The sequence below is a fragment of the Tinamus guttatus genome, unplaced genomic scaffold (assembly GCF_059628265.1).
Source record: "Tinamus guttatus ecotype Peru unplaced genomic scaffold, ASM5962826v1 Tinamus_guttatus_pri_ptg000116l, whole genome shotgun sequence".
Lineage (NCBI taxonomy): Eukaryota > Metazoa > Chordata > Aves > Tinamiformes > Tinamidae > Tinamus > Tinamus guttatus.
Window position 1 is genome coordinate 2,322,053 of NW_028288650.1, and position 19,461 is coordinate 2,341,513.

Here is a 19,461-nt window from a genome sequence, read left to right on the forward strand (position 1 = left end):
CGGTCCAAGCAAGAAACAGCAGCTCAAGGAATACAAGGGCTTGCAGAAACATTTTTTCCTTTTTTTTTTGCAATTTAGAGACAGCAACAAATAAATCAACCAGACACCACATTTTAAGCGACCCCCCGTACCAAGAGATCACCTTACCCTGCTTGCTGCCGGTGCAACGCCGGGTGTCCGGGCGCATCCCAGCTCCGGAGCGCCAGAGCACCCGCTCCACGTGCGGCCGGCCCGGCGTTCGTAACGGGCGCCCGGCGCCGCCGAGCTCAACCTCCCCGTCTCTCTGCCCACATCATTGGTCCAGGTCGCGGCGGCGGCTGCTTTCAAATTCTGCTAAGCCTTAAAAAGGAAACAGGAAGCTTCTGAGCTCTTGCCTTCATGCGAGGCTCCTGCACACACACGGGCTCCTCGCTAGCCCGCGGGCTGCTTGCAGGAGCCAGCCATGGACACCAGCTCCATGCCCTGCTCTTCAAAACCCCTCGGAGCTTGGACAATCTCCCACCTCGTCAGGGGGAACACAGATGCTTTCCTTAGCAAACCTTAAATTCAGCTTTCTCAGCTTTTCTCTTGAAATCCAGCATTTTTGCACAGTGTCCTTCTCCCTCCCTCCTGCAGGGCACCAACACAAAATGAGGATGATCATCTCACGTGGTCCATGGTGCGGGCTTCAGGAGGCCAGCAAAACATCCCTGCTCACAACACTCAGGGCCTGGAGAGCTGGGAAAAGCATGATTTTATTTCCTCAAGGTGTGTTTAATGAATGGTCTGCAGTTTAGAAAGAAGAAGAAAATTAGTTCCTCAAGCCATGGACAAGGAACATGAGCTTATGCACCCATGGAGGCCGCAGGAGTGTCTTCTACAGCTTTCCTAACCCCTTTACCACCAATTGAGATTGCATGCAGATGACCAAAAGCAACTATTACCCTTTATCTCTTTGCTGTAGTGATAGGAGGCTCCTATTGGAGAGTCACTGCTTGGGGCAAAACCAAAAGAAGCTCTTTTGAGCTCTGGCCCCCAAACCTTTGCCTCCTTAAGTAAGTTTATTCAAGCTGTGGGCTCTGTATGCAGGCACGGATAGACAAAGTGCCTTGTATTTTCTACAGAGCTTGGTCTTTTCACACACTTAACAGGTTGGTGAAATTTTAACCCTTACTGGCCCTAGCTTGGACTGCAACCCACACTCCTTGGCCACAGCGAGGAACAAACAGGGCCACTGTGGCTTTCCAAACCTGTTCTGAGTCGAGCACAAACTGTCACACAAGCAGAAAACTATAGGGGCACCCACAGGCTGGCAAGCAGGTCACAGCACCCACCCTGGGGACAGCTCAGGTGACAGCGGTCGGGTACAGGGTGCGACAATCCTGCACTGCGGGGCCAGGTGTCACGATGCCACGTGACAAAAGTGGGTTTTCCATATTGAGTAAATGGCTTTATTGCATTCGCACAGCAAAGAAAATACCTTTAGAGAAGGGCTTGTTTCCTTCCCTGTTTTTCTTTTGGGCACGGGGGATTGGCCAGTCCGGTTTGGAGCGTCTCCAAGGATGGAGACTCCACATCCTCTCCGGGCAACCTGCTCCAGCACTCAGCCACTCCCGGAGTAAAAACCCAGTCTGATCTCACACCTGTTAAAGACTTAACCTCTCCCCAAACAAAACTGACTTTCCTACCATGGGTGCTCGAAGTTGGATCAACTGCAGTTCGGACAAAAGGGGATTTGCCATAGCTGCCACGGGCAGAGCTGGTGACACAGGACAGACCCTTCCTTCAGAAGGCCTTGAATCACTGCAAACTTTGGTTAACAAACATGTGAGAAGGTTTTCATAATGTTTTAAATTTTGTAAGTTTTTTCTACAGTTGTTTTTTACATAATCACTTGTGTTTTTCTTAGGTTTGCCCCTTCCCTGCAGTCTTCTGATTTCCCTGCTCGAGGGTTCAGAAAAAGGGGGCCAAGACCTGTGCAAGTCCCACAGAAGAAGATCAAATCTGAAACCTCAGAATAAGCAAAGTCTAACAACTTGGCTGTGGCTCCTTTTCTAGTAGTAACTAATTCCACCTCTGGCTGCTTTTATTGGAGTAACTCCACCTGTTTTATGAAAAATTAAGTGCTTTCCCTGCCCAGAACAAATACAGAGCGAGCCCTGTTCCAAGTTCAGCACTCCGGGGAACGCTCCGGGGAGATACAGCTCCCATTGTAGCAGAGATTAAGGAAACGCAAACGAATGCCCAATTATTTAAATAGTCTGTGACTAGTTTCAGTTCTTGCCCAGACATAACGTAACACTGTGGAGGCAGGTGTTTTCTCAGCAGCCACTGACTAATTGCAGAACAAAGATTAGACAGAAAAAAAGAGACATCAGAAAAAAAAAAGACATAAAAAAGACATAAACAGTGCAATAGTGAGTCTGTGGTGGAAGAGTCAGAGCAAATAATTTATACTTACAGAGAAAACACTTACGCAAGGGGCATCCAGGAGCCCGAAGTCACACGAATGAGATGGAGAGATGCTGCCAGTTCTTGCAAGGCAAAGGCACCACTGGGCACGAGCTGGGCCCTAGAGGAAAAGGGAGGTGGGTTCCCTCTGGGCTGCCCATCTCCTACAACCCACAGCACCTCACAGGAGCAGGTTTAGCTACACCGTAGGCAAAGAAGTTATAAAAACAAGGAAATTATGTGGCTCCCAGCCAAGGCCTTTTCAGAATTCACCACAAAAGACGTATTTGTAAATAAGCTTTAGTAACAAAAGTAAATTTATTATTAGTTCACTTTTACACATTTCTTCTTTCATTGTAACAATTTATAAATAACTCCTGCTCACAGCCACCACGTCTAGGGACACGTTTGAAGTTTTTGTTGTTTGGGAAGTTACAAAATTAAAGCACATTTTATCTGTCTTTCAAACAACAGGAATCAATGCACGGCTGGCTCTGTCGCTGAGGCTGGCGAGGGTTTCCACGCTGGCATCACTACAGCACCATGGACTGGGGATTTCTGAGCAGCAGAGGAGCCAGCCTTAGCAGCGCACGAACGGGCATGTTCAACTGCTTGAACTTCAAAAGCAGCTCAGAGAAGTTCGTAATTCCTAAAGAGAGGAAAGAAAAAGAATATGATTACATATGGGTGTCACACATGCCCAGGAAGCGAGGTATCAATACAGCACAGAGTGAGCCAACGCTCAGGGCTGCGTTTCATGTCATATTTGCACACAGAGATGTGTTCTTTGCCACACATTTTGCTGCAAAAATTGTATTAATGAAAATTTGACTGCCTAGCCAAGCGCAATTGAAAAAGAAACCCCAAATTGGTTTAGCATGGCAGGAACTCCCAGAATAAAGGCTAATAAAAGATACAGAAGACAATAGCAAAATAGGATGGAGGTCTTCTGGTCGGAATAGATGCTTGAGCTAAAAACATCCAAGAAAAGCCCAAGGTAGCAGGGCCTGCACAGTCTTCCAGGCCAGAAGGCTGTGGTCTCTCATAAGGCTTCAGCAATAGATTCCTCTTATTCACCACTGAGGTAGTCACATTCATTTCACACCCCTTAGGAAGCCACAGAGTTCCCCAAATCAAAGCCTAGCTGCATTTCTTTTACAACCTGAGAAAAAAAGCCAGTTCTTAGGTGAGTAAACAAGGAGCTGTATATCCTCAGGTTGGGCTGATAAAGGGCAAAACAAAAGCTGCCAATGGAAAGCGCTCAGAATCACCAGTTTCCACATCAGGGGACCACTCTAGATTCTCAAAAAGACTTAAGGACAGTCAGTGTGAGGCTACCACAACATAAGGGTTGCCTTCCCCTGTCACAGCTTTTCTCTTCTGGTCTTGTTGCCCTTTAGGAACATTATTACTAACTCTGCCTTCCGTTGTCCTACCTGAAGTGTCCACCTTGCACATCAACACACATATTAACAAAGAGGGCAAAAATGAAAAAAAAAAGGAAGAGTTTTCAGAGGAACTGCACTTTTCCACGTACTGCCCAGGATATACTTGTCCTAACACACAGCACAAGCCCCCTAAGAGTGTCCACGCCACCGTGTCACCCCAACGTTACCTTCCAAGCCTCCGGCTGCCAGCTGGCTTGGCGTGGGCACCGAGTGGTAGATGAGGAAGCAGGCCAGCACGCTCAGCTGGGATTCTTCCGTAGGCTGCCCGCTTAGGTAGGAATGCAGAGAGATGTCCCCGCCAGCTGGAACATGTAACACAACTGATAAAGCATTTCACCCAGCTATAAAAGAGCCTTCACATACATACAAATACACAGACACACTCGAACAACACTGAACAGTACACACTGCATTGCTATTTTCTTACTAAGTTGTCTTATTTAAGTCTTCCTTTCAGTTCTAAAAACAAAACATCATTTTGGTGAGGGATATGGCATGTAATCTTGAGGCTAAAAAGGCAAACAAGTTGTTTGCTGCTAACATATAAGTACTTTGCCTTACATTATCCTCTCACAATACTTGGAGGTAACAGTGGGTCTGGACTGGCAGAAGGACAAGAATGATGAATTGCACCCATGGATGTAGTATACCTTGAAGCCATTGATCCAAAGTGTTATCAATAGTGCACTTCATCACGGGCAGAAATTCAGAGTTCATGAAGAGCCCTCGCTTTGGATTCCTGTTCATCCTCTCCTGGTGACTTCGAGAACTGAAAAACTCCAACACCAGCTTTATCTGCCACAGCTCAAACGTCTCGGACATTTCCCTCCTTTCCAACCGCCTCACAGCCTGGCAGAGGGGGAGTCAAAAGCATTTGTAAGAACATGAACTATAGGGGGAAACAACTTGATATCAAATGTGAAGTGAATGAACACTCAAGAACACAGAGTACTCTCCTTCTGAGTAACTGCTGAGAAAAAGTGTCGACTAATGTTTCTTGTGTAATTTCAGTCTTCGTTAATGACCTCAGACTGTTTTCCAGTTTGCTCTCAAGTCTCTGCTGTCCCCCTGCAAGCTCATTAACACTTTTATTGCCCTTCCTTCTGCAGAAGTGTGTGCAACTAACAGTCTTGCACCAAAATATGGCTGTTAAAATAGTTTTTACTTCACCTGATCTATTGCTATGTACGTGGGCAGCATCTCTGGATTTTCTTGGGTAACACACTCATAAAGAATTGAAGAGAAAAGATCCAGGATTTCCTGTTTCTGATAAAAGACACATGTTTTTACAAAGTGTACATGCTAGGTACAATTTATTACAGGTTCTTACACTGCACACATTTCCTTCCATTAAAGTTAACCCATGCACTGACATTACATAAATTAACGATAGCTAATAATGGCACACAGCTTGCTTTAGTTTCCATGCTTATTAAAACCAGCTAGGATGTGGATATATTTCACTCCCTCCTTTAAGTCGCCTTGCACAGAGAAACAGTTCTCCATGCAAACAAACAAACAAAAACAAAATAAAAAACCCAACAGTTTTGCTGTGATTCCACCTAAATTCTGCAGGACACTAAGCAGAGCTCTGGGCATTCATTAAACACATTTTACAATGAATACAGCTAGTGTATTTTCTAACACAACTAGCAGAAACTATGATGCAAGCAATGGAAAAAAACCCTGTAGGGTCAACACTGTTTTGTCTCTTTTGCATTACAGAACGTCCCTTACAATATTCCCTGTTCCCACTATTTGAAGGGTGTATTACTGAACTCTGCTCTTTGCAGTTTAACATAGATTTTCCTACTTGTTAATTAATGAAAACAAGAGACCATGTTAGTCCACCTCTAGGCATCATACCTGGCCCATGTTCACAGTTGGTTTGCAGAAATAATCAGCAAATGAAAACAGAGCAGGATCGGAAGTGAAAGCTGAAATTGCTTCTGGCTAAAAAACAGATTAAAACATACTCTTAAAACGCACTTCTTGGTTTCACTGCACAAATGAAATAGCGATTTATACCCGCCCTTTTCTTCCCTAGCACACCAATGAAAACATTGCAGCCTACAGAAAACACACCATGGGCAAAACCACCCGCTGCTTCTGTCTGTCCACAACAAATGCAGCTGCACGTGGTGGCCCTGGGCCCGAGCGCATCCCCCTCGCTGTGGAAGCCACCGGGCTTCCTTCCCCTGCAGTCACTTCAACGCTCCCAACCATGGCTGAAAAACCACAGCCCTTGGCCATTCCCGAGGCGCCGTTCCCATTTCCCTGCCTGCCTGTCCTCGGGTGCAGCTCGCCCCGTGGCTAAAGCTCTTTTCCACGCGGATTCAGCGCGGTCGCTGCCGGGTATCCCGCTCCGCTCCGGCCGGGAAGCCCGTTTGGCAGCAGTACCTTGAAGGCCCGAGCCTCGGAGCTGCGGTGAGTGACGGTCTGTGCCAGGAGGCTGCGCCAGCCCATGGGGTCCTCCTTGTAGGAGAGCTGCCCAGCCCTCAGCTTCACGTACAGGACACCCCCCTTGGCAAGGATGGACCTGGAAGGAGAACAGCCGGGCTGACTTCACACACACGATGCAGGGATGCAACTGCCATATGTGATAATATCCCTTGTCCTGGTGACTTAAACTGTCCAGTGTGCATATACACAGAGATCTTGCTGTCTGCTGGGGCAGGTTGCTCTCAAATGATGACGTGGTGGCAGACAAATGGAGAGGAAAAAGGGGTAATTCACACTGATATGAGCAATATAAGGCACAGTATAAGGTTCTTGCTAGATTGCTAAAGGATGAGCTCCCAACACCAAGGACAACCACATAACCTGTACTGCATGCACAGCTTTCAGGGCAAGCTGAGGGTGAGGAGGTCCTTCCTCGATGCAAAAAAATCCCCTGACATCCCTGGCCAAGCAGAAGCAACAGTTTAAAGCAGCACCCCTGCAAAGCAGCTGCAGGTTTTATCTGATTTCCAACAATATCAACTGTGCAAGTAACTTCAGGCCCATGGGCGCCCTTAAAATAACTGTATTACCTATACTGAAACTAACTACTTAGCATAACAATTCACACGTAGTAAGATGGGAAAAAAAAGAGATTCCTCCCACACACGGGCACATCTTAAACATCACCAGGCAGCCAGGTCTCCACCGTTTTAAAGGGCTACGGATAAGAGAACGTATCGGCCTCCTCAGGTCTCATCTGTCCAAAAAACCATTTTTTTTTTTTTGGTACAGACGAGTTCCAAACACAACCAGGCTAAAAGACCAGGAGGAGAGGGGTGGGTTTCTGCCAGCTATGGTGTGGTGGCTGGATCAATATGTGCACCCACAACTCTGCACTTCTTTGAGGACACAGAGCAGTGCACACAGCATTGCAGTGCTTAACCTGATCTCAACAGAGTCACCTGCAGCCAGAATAATGACAGCACTGATGAAAAACGCAGCTGGCTTCTACACTATTCTCAGTGACAAGCGACACTGTAAGGTGTTAAGTGCAAGGGTGAGAATTATTTTACCTACTGAAACCGTATTCCGGTAAGATTGCTGTTTTTCACAGCCCAAGGCTGAGTTAAAACGTTAGTTAAGCCATAGGTAGGAGTTTGTATACTTCTTGTCACATCAGAAAAATAGTATTTCACAAAGCAGCAGCAGCAGCTAACTCGTGTGTCAACAGCCTGGGAAATATGACATCACATCAACTCGACTCAAAACTAAACTAAAACCATGAGTTTAAGGTAGTTTCTGGTACTGCTCAATCCCACTGCCAATATTTGTGGTTTTTACTATCAAGTTTTCCCCCACCCTGTTTTTGCATGAATAATTTACAACAGGTGAAACCAACTACACAGTTTCTTTCTTCCCCTTAAAGTGCTGCCAAACACACAACAGCAAACGGATCAAAACCCAAATTCTTTCCAACCTGTAGGTGTTACAGCTACACGAGCTTTTTATTTACAAAACACCAAACTAAACAAGCAAAAAACTCCAACAACACAGGAAAAACAAAAACAAAACAAACCCCAACCACCAACGCGTTCAACTGGAAAGTAGTATAAAAAAATACTTACTTGAGATGGTGTGTTCCCTTGCTTAAATCTATTAATAATTCCCAGTACCGTGGTCCCTTCACTCTGATCTGTCAATGAAAGCATTTTTATTACTAGATAAAACCAGAATCATGAAATCAAGAGTTTTCTAGATAAGTTTAAAGCTCTTGCCATGCATTCAGAAGGGCAGGTGCCTCTACTTGCCCTGAAAATTCAGAGGGAAGAGAACCCAGCCTTGTTTCTCCTACAGTGAAGTTCTCCAGCAGAGGGAATTCCCTGCTACATCAGATCTTAAAATCGTGATAGTGGAAAACCAGGGAGCAGTGCATGGAAAACGTTAGCCTGTGCATCCCATAGCAATGGAAATGTCCTCAGAGCAGTCATCACAGCACGGAGCTCCCAGAGCCTGGCTAAGGTTTAACAGGGAATGTCTGAGCTTAGATGGGAATCAAAGGAAAGTCCCTTATGTCTCTCTCTCTCCTTGCAGCGAGTGGGGCGCAGAATCCGGACAATTAAATTTCCCATTAGAGACTTCCTTTACCTGCTTCAGTAAGTGAAGCTCTGGAAGAAGGGTGGGTGCCATCAATTCCTCCGTGGCTTCTTCATACCACTGTGTGCCCTTTAAAAAGCCACCAATATCCACACATCAGCAAATCTCATTTCAATGCAAAGAAAAAGAACACACACACCTTACCTACAACAATTAAGTTGTCAAAAGTCAGTGAATTTCTATTCCTGGGTTCTGATTAAGTAACATAGCCAGTTTTGGGTGGAATTAGGGAAAGGCTGCCAGCTCCAGCCATCTCTGTGCCTTTGGAAAGCTCCCCCTCTTCAGAAAGGTGAGAACAGTGTCACTGACTCCGTTTTTACACACTTGCCTGAAGAATTTGTGGTGCCTTCTGCTTGTCCCACGTTCAATGCACAAGCAGTGTACAAGTGGGCTGAGCACACCCCTTCAACTGTTACACAGTTAACTTCTCTCCACCACAACTTAAAGATAACTTAAAGCTTAAGCCCAACTTAAAAATAAGCCCGAGACTGCTTGTCACAACAACGAACACGGAATGCCTTTGCTACATCAGCATTCTTGGTGGTCGGTCTCCCACACCTTCTCAAAGGCCTTTTCTCTTCTCTTCCCTCCCAAATTACCTTGTATGTGACCTCTATCAGCGCGTAACAAGGAGTGTTTGAATCCACATCGACAGGAGTCAAGAGCCTGGGCTCTGCTGCCAGCACATACAAGTGACGCAGGGCCTGAAGATGGTACCTGTGGCAGGGGAATAAGGAATTCTGCACCTTTGTGCACTGGGATGCTTATAGCTCAACAGCCAAATGCAGCTGTCAAACAAGGAAGCATGGAATCTGTAGCAAGGAGAAAACCCTTACCGATTGTCCGTGCTGTGAACGGGGAAATGAGGGTACAGGGCACAAAGGAGAGCAGCAATTGAAGAGTTTGAAGTGCTCAGCGAGTATCTGTAGGAAAAAAAAAAAATGTTTTCTATCAGTTTTCAGTGCTAACGATTACTGGCCACTCTATCACGGGTGTTCAAAATATTTCTGTGTCCCACAGAAGTGCAGAAATGCAGTGGATTTCCAAATGTGTTCCTACAGGAGGCAAAAGGGACATGGAGTGGGAGGAATGAACACAAGACACATTCCCAGGCCATTGCTAAGTAATGTGGCACCTAGGAGGCAGTAAGACCTGTGTTTTCAAAAATAAAATAGAGAAAAATAAAATAGAGAAAAATAAAATAGAGAAAAATAAAATAGAGAAAAATAAAATAGAGAAAAATAAAATAGAGAAAAATAAAATAGAGAAAAATAAAATAGAGAAAAATAAAATAGAGAAAAATAAAATAGAGAAAAATAAAATAGAGAAAAATAAAATAGAGAAAAATAAAATAGAGAAAAATAAAATAGAGAAAAATAAAATAGAGAAAAATAAAATAGAGAAAAATAAAATAGAGAAAAATAAAATAGAGAAAAATAAAATAGAGAAAAATAAAATAGAGAAAAATAAAATAGAGAAAAATAAAATAGAGAAAAATAAAATAGAGAAAAATAAAATAGAGAAAAATAAAATAGAGAAAAATAAAATAGAGAAAAATAAAATAGAGAAAAATAAAATAGAGAAAAATAAAATAGAGAAAAATAAAATAGAGAAAAATAAAATAGAGAAAAATAAAATAGAGAAAAATAAAATAGAGAAAAATAAAATAGAGAAAAATAAAATAGAGAAAAATAAAATAGAGAAAAATAAAATAGAGAAAAATAAAATAGAGAAAAATAAAATAGAGAAAAATAAAATAGAGAAAAATAAAATAGAGAAAAATAAAATAGAGAAAAATAAAATAGAGAAAAATAAAATAGAGAAAAATAAAATAGAGAAAAATAAAATAGAGAAAAATAAAATAGAGAAAAATGCTTACATCTTCCACACAATGAGGACAGTAATGGGGACAGTGTCCAAGCTACCACACACAGAATATTTTTTTAAGGTCTGGATAAAAGGGAATTTACTTTGGCATCAGTGTTTGCCTTTTCTGATGCAAAGGCAAAAACGAAGCTAAAAAGTCAGCACACTGAAAATGGTAACGACCCTAGGAGCCTGTGTGCCTATATATAACGAGGATGATGGAAAAGGCATGTCAGCATCAAGAAGAGATGACAGAAGTAGCTGCCAAATTCTCAGTTTTACTAACCCACGAAGAATGAAAGGTCCCATATTCCTTGACTTCAGCCCCTAGAAGTAAAAGGCTCTGTTCCAGTCAACGGAAAGCCAAAAGAAAGGAATCTAGCACCAGAGAAATGGCCAATAGAAGAATTCACATTACACGAGCTATCTGCCACAGAGCTCTGTAAAGCTCTATAAAGCTTAAATGCAAAGTATGCATTTAAAGAAATGAACCAGAAGAAAGAATTAAGCACTGGAGTCTGATAGAATGCTTAAGAGGGAGCAAGTGATGAGCAGCAAGACACAAGGCAGGGAAAAAGAAAGATGAGAATGAGGCAAATTAATTTAATCCTTAATTCCTCCAGGCATTCTTTTCTAGAAAAAATAATTTTTTACTTACTTAGCTTAATAAGCAGTACCAGGTCACCCTGATGGAAAGGAAGGTTAAAAGAAGGAGCAATTTAAACAGATGGAAAAACCAGTGGAGGAAAGGGATCTCTTCCAGGGTGGCCCCAAGCACAGCTCCTCCTCCCAATCCCAACACTGGATAGCTGCCATGCTTTCTTGCTGCATTTATGCAAGCTGCTTTAAAGCACTACACTTACTAGACTGTTGTGGCTTTATCCTCCTCCACTTTGTTATATACCAAGTATTTAAATGATAGCAACTACTAAAATCTGATCCAAACCTGCTGGGTGCACAAGCTGAGCTCTGACAAAAAACCAAGCTGTTAAGAGTCGTGGCTGTTTCTGCTGTTCATGCCACCAGCTTCCTGAATTCTAGGAGATTATCCAGGCTCCAGGAGTCCAAATATGAGGAGGGTAACCATCAAGCATTATTAAAGATGAGTTGAAAGATACAAGATCAAGCACCTGATACCAAATTCCTGAAAGCAGTAAATGTAGGTAGGAATACAGGAAAGGAGCAAAAACATCCCCCAGGCCCTGAGCAGAGTCGTGCAAATCCTGCTTCTCCAGAAACTTCTCTGTTATTTGCCCATAATGTCTTTGTTATTTGCTCCAATTTACACCTTGGATCTCAAGAACTTGCACGCTTTTCTGCACATTGCTCCAGTTTCCACAGAAAAGCTGGAAGATGAAAAAAAGTTGTCTTGGAAAACGGCAGGTTACCTTCCTCCTCCCAGGAAGAGGAGCCCCAAAGCCATGTGGTGAGCCAGGTGGAAGCCGTAATTCATCTCTCCCCCCGTCTTCTTGTGCATGAAGCGACAAAGCTGAAGGACTTTCAGGTTTCCAGAGCCAGCCATCACCATCGCCAGAGACAGCAACAAGACACTCAGACACGTTTCCAGATTATAATGACCTGTCTTCAAGGGGATTAGGAAAAGAGTTATTACACTTCTGTGGTCAAACACGTGTCAGACCGAGTATGTTATTCCCTACCCTAGAGTTCAAAAAACCACATTCCACAGAAACAGGGAGAGCGGAGAACCAAAGTCCTTAACAAAAGTGATTCCCCGCCCTGTCACATTCTATAAATACATTTGGTAAAACGGAAAAGTAAAAGGCATGTTTTTATTTGCATTAAGGCTTCAGTGAGAGTAGAACTATATCACATAACAAAGCCTCCTTTCCCCCCTGAACTTTCAAAGCACTTCAAAAAACTTACTATTGAAGCTGTTGGTGCTGACAAACATTTCAGGAAATCTGTTGCGTATTTGTACTGTAAAGAAAAGAAATACATACTAAATAGAGATGCAAAGGACAGATTACAACTCGAGAGGAAATCAAGGGGGAAAAGTACAAAAACCTCTTACCAAGCACTTAAATGCTGCCAGATTTTCTGAACCAGCAAACCGAAATCCCAGTGACAAACATGCACCAGCAATGATGTAGACATGAGCTTGCCTAATAAGCAACATAAACAGGAAACGAGTGTTTCTCTTTTCCTAATCTGAATAAGCATCACAAATTCTTGACTACATAAAAAAGGCTCCTCCTTAGAAGAACGCTGAGAATAAAATTCCACAAATATCAACGGAGAGATCTTCTTTGCATATTAGTATCTCTAGTTAGAGATACCAATTAGAGATAACAGTAGCCCTAAGTTAGCTGCACGCTTCTGAGGTAAAATTTGGCTCTGTACAATCTTCCTCTCTAGCTATGACTAATCTTTATAGATGCTACTTACACCAGTGTCTCCAAACTCAGGTCTTCAGATGAAGGGAGCTCTGTTGCATTAAGGGATATACTATTCTCTCTTATAATCTGTAAAAAGCATAAGAGGTAGAAAAATTAATCCAGGAGATCCTCTTTAAAACTTGCTGGGCACCCAGTGTTCACAAGTCTTACAAAACAGAAAGTCTGTTTCACAGGATTATAAAAGGTAATTTTTTTTCCTCGACTAGCAATTGCTTCATCACACTTCTCATCCAAAAGGGATGCTTTTCAGTGCTCAGATATCTGGTTCCTTAAAGACTTGGCAAAAACCAGGCAATAGCAAGACTGTATCAGAACATGATGTAACTGTATGTACCCAAAACCAAAGCAGGTAACTTTAGGTCATTTAACTTGTTCTTAAAATAAAAAAAAAAATCAATTATGCCAACTTCATGTTCTATGCAACATGTTTTGGAGGACTGTTGATCTTATTGTTAGATAGTTATTCCTAATGCTCAACTGAAACCTCCCTACAGGAATCTGGCACATGGCTTCTTGTGTTGTGGAAAAAAATTTAATCCCTTTCTCTTTCTACCATTTTCTTTGTCTCGGAGAGTTCTCTCTCTCCTCAATCCTCTCTCCTCTAGCTCTAGAGCATTAGGATATTCTACAGAGATCTACACTTCCATCCCGGCCCAAAAAATCCAGTGCAACACTCATCAACACCACAGGAAGGGAACTCTGGAGTCTGCACTTCAAGCCCCTGCTCAAAGCAGGGCACCTTCAAAGGCATATCAGGTTTTCCTCAGGGATTATCCAGTTTAGATCTGCATATCCTCAAAAATGGAGATGACACAGGCTCTCCAGGCTCCTCTTCTAGTATCCAATTACCCACCCTGGGAATTTTTTTTTGACCTTACATATAAAAATCAGAAATTCTCATGTTGTAAATTTGTGTCCATTACCTTCATTCCTACTGCCTTCTTTCAATGGCCCATCAAGTTTCATTTAGCCTGTCAAGATTTCTTTGTAAGAAGAGACCTTTTGGTCCAACCCTTGGTCTCTCCTATATCATATCAAGCTCCATATAGCAAAGACATATTATAAATTAACATGTATTTTTTGTGAAGCTCAGGTGACAATGGAGATGCTCACATGTGTAGCAATATAGTAAGATGTAAAAACGGGAAGTAAACACATCAAGCCTAAATACCTACTTGAGGCACATTGCTGTCAACCCACTTGGAATTGGGCAAGATGTCATCCCACAAAATCAGGCAGCGAGCCAAGGTCTAGAAGGGTGAGAAAGTCAAAATATAAGGAAAGAAAAAAGTATATAATGAACTTCCCCACAACCCCCCACCCCTTAACCACAATAAACGCATCCAGAAAGAGCAACAGAAAAACTTGCTACAACCCAGGAAGCTCTTTCATTGCTTCCAGCCTTTGCATCAGAAAGAACAGAAAACCTCTTTTGCTCTAGGAAACCCAAATTCTGCCTGCAGACAAAAGAACCACAGAATATATTATTTTGAGCTCTAGTATAGCTACTATACTTATCTGAAATCACAGCATATCCTGGGGGCTGATGGTATTTTTAATATTTGAAGTTCATTCAAAAAAAGCTACAGAAATTTACTTAAACTGTTCAAATTAATTTAAGACTCCTAACAAAACGAATCATTCAAATATTCCTCACCAAATTCTGTCTGTCTCTAGGGTTGCATGACAATCAAAGTGCCCTTGTACAAGCAGAGATTTGTTTGAAGGCCTAGTCTAAGCTCAGCAGGCTGTTCTGAGTTATCAGATAGCTAAGGTCTTCTATGTTGAATTTTAAGATGTACTTTTAGTATTGTTAAATAAACTGAGAAATGAAACAAGAGAAATTCTTACTCTCAATAAAAGGAACTCTGGTTTTACAAAGTCCAGCAGATACATCGTGTCTGGTGCTTGGAGCCAATCAGCAATGGATCTGCAAAGCACAGTGAAGGAACAGGGTTTACAGGTCGTCTGATGGGGCACAAAACTGCCCGAGTCACACAACACAGGGCCAACATGATTGCAGTTTAAACATCTATCACTAGTTATTACAAAAAAAAAAAAAACAGATTAATTCCAAGGTTAATACCTGTTATTAGTCTTGAGATAGATCATTGCAAGAGCAAGCGTGGCACCTGGGCAAGTGACATCCACGTTTATGGTATCTCCTTCCTGTGAAGGCACAGCACAGTTTCTGAGCAGGTAACTAGGAAGGCAGTATCATTCAGAATGGTGCAGTGATACACAGAGCCACTGTAGCCTTCCCAGCCACCACTATTTTCCATTTAAGTGAGCAAAAATGTGTTATAACACATACCTTAATCTGATAACTGGGAGACTTGTGCTTCTCCCTGTGCATTCCCGCTTGGAAGCGCCGGTGACCTCCAACCATGTACTGGTAAAGCTGCTCAGGGACGTTGAGGTCTGACATGCCAATCAAATTACTGCCGTGCTGAAGAATGAAGAGGAGCAGAAATAAGAAGAAAGTGCCTCTCCATACAAGGAAAAAAAAAAAAAAGTGCATTCATCCAAAAGTTGGGAGGAGGAGACAATTCTCAGCACCCTCTACCCAACAGATAACGATTCTTCTAATAATTGCAATGTCAACAACAAAGAGAGGCACTTACCCCTAGGCAAACCATTCCTAAAGCCAGCCCAGATGCAAGGGAATAGGACTCTCTGTCTGTGCAGTACTCCATTTCTGGCCCAGGGGGACGTCCTTGAGAAAAGAGAAGCAATGGTGAGATTCCTCTTCCAAAATCTCAGCTAAGTGGACATGGTTTAGCTGAGCACTACATTTCTAGTGAACTGGGGGGAAAAAGTCACTTAAAAAAAAAAAAAAAAAGGAAAGTTCTCTCTAAAATAATAATTATTAAACTGCCTGTCACTAAATGATAAAGTCCTCCAGAACCAGTATATATTACCAAATGATATGGTTGCAGCTTGTAGACCCACTGAAAATGCCATATTATAATTATATATATTGTGAAGGTATTTACAAATGTTGACCACGGTGTTCAAAAGCTGTAGCCAGAAACTACTGCATATATCTAATGTCTAGAAATGTAATGGGTACAATTTCATCCTTAAAATTTACCCCTGAAGAGTTGCCTATAAACATGAATTAAAACTTAACTGTTAGAAATAAAACCAGAACGGCTACACAGAAGACTCTGGTGATGAGAAGTTTCCTGCTCAAAACCACCTATCAGAGCAAGCTGTTTGGAAGGCCTTAACTACACGTTTTGAAATAGAAGAAATGAAGAAATGATAGCTCCATTTCCACCAAGCCAGTGACCCAAAAAGACTGTCCTTGAGGACAGGGGCTTTTTTTCCATCCAGTGCTTCAGTCTCTAGTTTCTACCAGGACTATTCCTTTGTGAACACACATGAATACCAATGTCTGGAAAGTGCCAGCTTCATCAGGTATACACGGTGCAATAGATCTGCTCGGGTGCTGCAGAGGGTCAGGATTTCCAAAAACATGGCATCCAAGCCAGGAGGAATGTGTTGTTCATGTAGGAGCATTTAACAAACAGCTGGCAACCCCAGACCTGTTCTGCTTGGATCAAATTTCCATATGCCAAAGGTACGTAGGTCCAGGCCTGATGCTGTTATTGCACTTCTGCTAATTCTGTGCTGCAGGACGTAGTTCACAGTCACTTCTATCCTGCTGAACAGCAGGGAATAGGGCTTGGCAAATGAGAGGTGAATACTGCAGTGGCAGAGGATGGCTGTCAGAAAACAGGCATTAATTTTCTCATGGCACTGCTGCATGGTGTAAAACATGCAGCATTGTGTGTCTCCTGTCTTTACCCCCCTTTTCCCATGTGAGCAGTTACCTATTTCAGCCAGCAGAACCTCAGCCATGTGCCTGTGCGCCGTGCCTTGATAAACGAGGCCTATTCCTATCACAGCAGCCACCTGCACGTTGTGGGGGACATCCAGCTCCGTCGACGTGGGTGGCAGGAGGGCAGGTATGTGGATGCTCAGGAGCCGCGTGATGGCCATATCCATCGTGCCCAGCTTGGCAGCAGACACACCAAGGAGCAGGCCAATACTTGTCATCTCATGGCCCTGTGACAGGAAACAAGGATCCGTGAGGAAAGAAGGCCAGGGATGCTCAGAAAGGGAAAATGCTTTTCCCAGATGAACTTCAAGTCTTGTATTCTCAAATATACCCAGTGGTTAAGGTTTTTGAATCCACCTCTTGAGGAAAAACAAATGCTTGCTGCTACAAGTACAAAGGTGTTTTCCAAATTTACACTCTCGTTGAAGAGGCAGACTTAATCCAAAAGGAAATTCTTACAGTGAAATGCTGAGCATGGTTATAATGGGGACTTTTGGTTTCCCAAAAAATAAATTTGGGATGTTTCAAAAATAAAACTTAAGCTTTTAAGGGTCATCATGACCCTAATAGTTCATTTTCAGTCCTTCCCTCCCAAGCCTGATGTCATGTTCATTGACTTTTATGTTTGAAAACAGCTACATAATTAATTTTATTATTATTATTATTTTTTTACAATTTAATTGGGATTTCACAAAAAGTTGAAAATCCTATAAACCAAACTTCACAGCTTGGAGTTTCCTGCGTGGCTAGCTCTCCCTCTGCACCACAGATAGATTAACTGGGTGAACTTTTTGATACAGAACGAGCAGAGGTAAATTCACTTGCCATAAGGAGCTGTGCATCAACACAGTGCAGGAAGACCCAGGGACAAAACTGCTGCAAGACTCTTAAACAAAGTCACACACTGACATTAACTAAGTGACTGTGAGAGTTGCCCATACCAGGAAACTTACAATTTTAGTGTTTCGAAGATTGATTCTTTTTTAAAGCTCAAGCAATTGGAGTCCTACAGATGTTTCTCTGTTGCGCGTGGAAGAAGGCCTCACCTTTGTCAAGTAGTCATGAATATTGAGCGTGGCAAGTTTGGTGAGGTGCCCGTTCAGGCCCAGGGCCATGAGGAAGCCTGCGTATTCATTCGCTAGCTCGGCGATTTTGGGCTTGTTGTAGACGATCCACGCAGAATCTATCTGAGAGGCAGGTGCTATCTTGAGGCCAGCGGCCACGCCGTTGTGGAAGCTGGCCCAGCAAGCCATGTTTGGGGGCACGTCGATGTTCCCGCTGTTCAGGTCAACCGTGGTGTTCCTGGGAGGAGCACGGCCTGCCCGTGACAGAAGCAGTAAAAACAATTAATTAAAAGACAGAATGGCAAAGGAGCAACTCAGCTTAGCAGCGTGGTCTTGCTAGTTCACTGATATCCTAGAGGAACATAGATGTTCATCCAAAGAACTTCTGAAACAGCTCTGAAACAGTGACAGCGTGCTGGGTAACATGTCTATTCTGAAGACAGTCACAGGGATCTTCAGACAAGCACAATACATGAGATAAAACATCGATTCAAATTTGCCAGTATCCATGTCCTGTATGTCCTTCTTCACTCACCTCTGCTTCTCAAGATGTAGCTCACAAGATCTTGGTGGTAGATATTAACACTGGCCTTAGCCATTGGAAGACAAGAAACTAGCAGGTGCCAAATATAAAACAACCAAAAAAGAGCTATTTCATCACATAAAAGACACTTAAGCTATGGAACACTACATAAACTATGTCTTGCAAAAAGACATATAAGATGCTAAAAAGTTAGTTGAGATAGAAGTCAGAATTCAAATGCAATGGGATAACTGCTGAAAAACTCCAACATAGTCTGTTAAATGCAAAAACAGCCCTATGGGCACAAGTCACTGGCTTTTGAAAGAATCTATCAGGGTAACATCACTGCTGCTTGTTCTGAATCTTTCCTTGGCAGTTATCAGATGAGACACAGGGTCAGAAGCTAGAGGACCACAAATTCAGACTATATGAGGGCCAAGAAAAGACTGGGAGCATCTGGAAAGAATAAGGGGAAAGGAATCAAGCTTGGGAGAAAAGGGGCAGAAAAAGAATCTGACCCTCTAGCACACGTCTGCTTCAGAGCCTAAAGCAGAACTGAGTTTTCCTAAGGCCTCATCGTTCCTCTGCTGCCAGGAAATACTTGTGAAGCCCACTAGCCAAATTGCCCCTTTCTTCTCTGGCTAGTCCACAAAGGAAAACAGCTCCCTGCTGCAACTCATTTTATCTGTTGCTGCAGGGAATTCAAGTGGCAGGATCTTGTGTGATATCTGCACAAGTTCCAACACTGCAGGAAGTCACTGTCTGCAAAAGAACTTGCAGTTGCAGATATATATTTGGGGACACGTTTTAAGACCAACTCGCTCTCTTTAATTGCATTACTTACATTAACAAAGTCAACATAATTAGCAAAGCATGTTCCTACACTCTTGAGAAGGGTGTTACATATCCAGCAAAGCAGGTGCATGCTGACAGGCAAATATTGCAGCTTCAAGGAACCAAACCCCAAAGAAAACGCTGAGCAACGCACCAGTTAGATTCAGTTTGGGGATAGGCAACTGTTCTGTTGGAACAGGATGATAGGAGAACAGGGTGAACATTCCTCGTCCAACGGGCAGGGCCATGGTTCGCTGGCACAGCTGTAACAACCTGGTGGGGAGAGGAAATCAGAAACAAGCTGGTTCTTAATATAGGCAATACCGCAAACACACGATACAGAATGAACCTGCAGAACAGGCAGGAGAGAGTCACTTTTCTGACTTGGAGATAGCACATTAATTTCACTTCTTTAGTAGGCTAAACCTGTGAACCA

The 19,461-nt window shown here is 42.9% G+C and overlaps 1 protein-coding gene across 1 annotated transcript in view; it reads right to left on the reverse strand.

Moving 5' to 3' along the window:
• Window positions 1–2,955: 2,955 nt before the first annotated feature.
• Window positions 2,956–19,461, reverse strand: part of ANAPC1 (anaphase promoting complex subunit 1) — a 37,902-nt gene continuing 21,396 nt past the window's right edge. The window contains exons 26-47 of the mRNA XM_088521292.1: window positions 19,180–19,298; window positions 17,651–17,922; window positions 16,597–16,831; window positions 15,382–15,473; window positions 15,072–15,206; window positions 14,844–14,926; window positions 14,609–14,687; window positions 13,933–14,007; window positions 12,747–12,823; window positions 12,373–12,463; window positions 12,225–12,278; window positions 11,729–11,922; window positions 9,311–9,397; window positions 9,074–9,191; window positions 8,466–8,543; window positions 7,946–8,013; window positions 6,279–6,417; window positions 5,745–5,831; window positions 5,049–5,144; window positions 4,529–4,727; window positions 4,046–4,180; window positions 2,956–3,079 (exon numbers count right to left, since the gene is read on the reverse strand). Of these exons, the coding sequence (XP_088377418.1) occupies window positions 2,964–3,079; window positions 4,046–4,180; window positions 4,529–4,727; window positions 5,049–5,144; window positions 5,745–5,831; window positions 6,279–6,417; window positions 7,946–8,013; window positions 8,466–8,543; window positions 9,074–9,191; window positions 9,311–9,397; window positions 11,729–11,922; window positions 12,225–12,278; window positions 12,373–12,463; window positions 12,747–12,823; window positions 13,933–14,007; window positions 14,609–14,687; window positions 14,844–14,926; window positions 15,072–15,206; window positions 15,382–15,473; window positions 16,597–16,831; window positions 17,651–17,922; window positions 19,180–19,298 (2,629 nt within the window). The 3' untranslated portion in view covers window positions 2,956–2,963. The remainder of the gene's footprint in view (window positions 3,080–4,045; window positions 4,181–4,528; window positions 4,728–5,048; window positions 5,145–5,744; window positions 5,832–6,278; window positions 6,418–7,945; window positions 8,014–8,465; window positions 8,544–9,073; window positions 9,192–9,310; window positions 9,398–11,728; window positions 11,923–12,224; window positions 12,279–12,372; window positions 12,464–12,746; window positions 12,824–13,932; window positions 14,008–14,608; window positions 14,688–14,843; window positions 14,927–15,071; window positions 15,207–15,381; window positions 15,474–16,596; window positions 16,832–17,650; window positions 17,923–19,179; window positions 19,299–19,461) is intronic.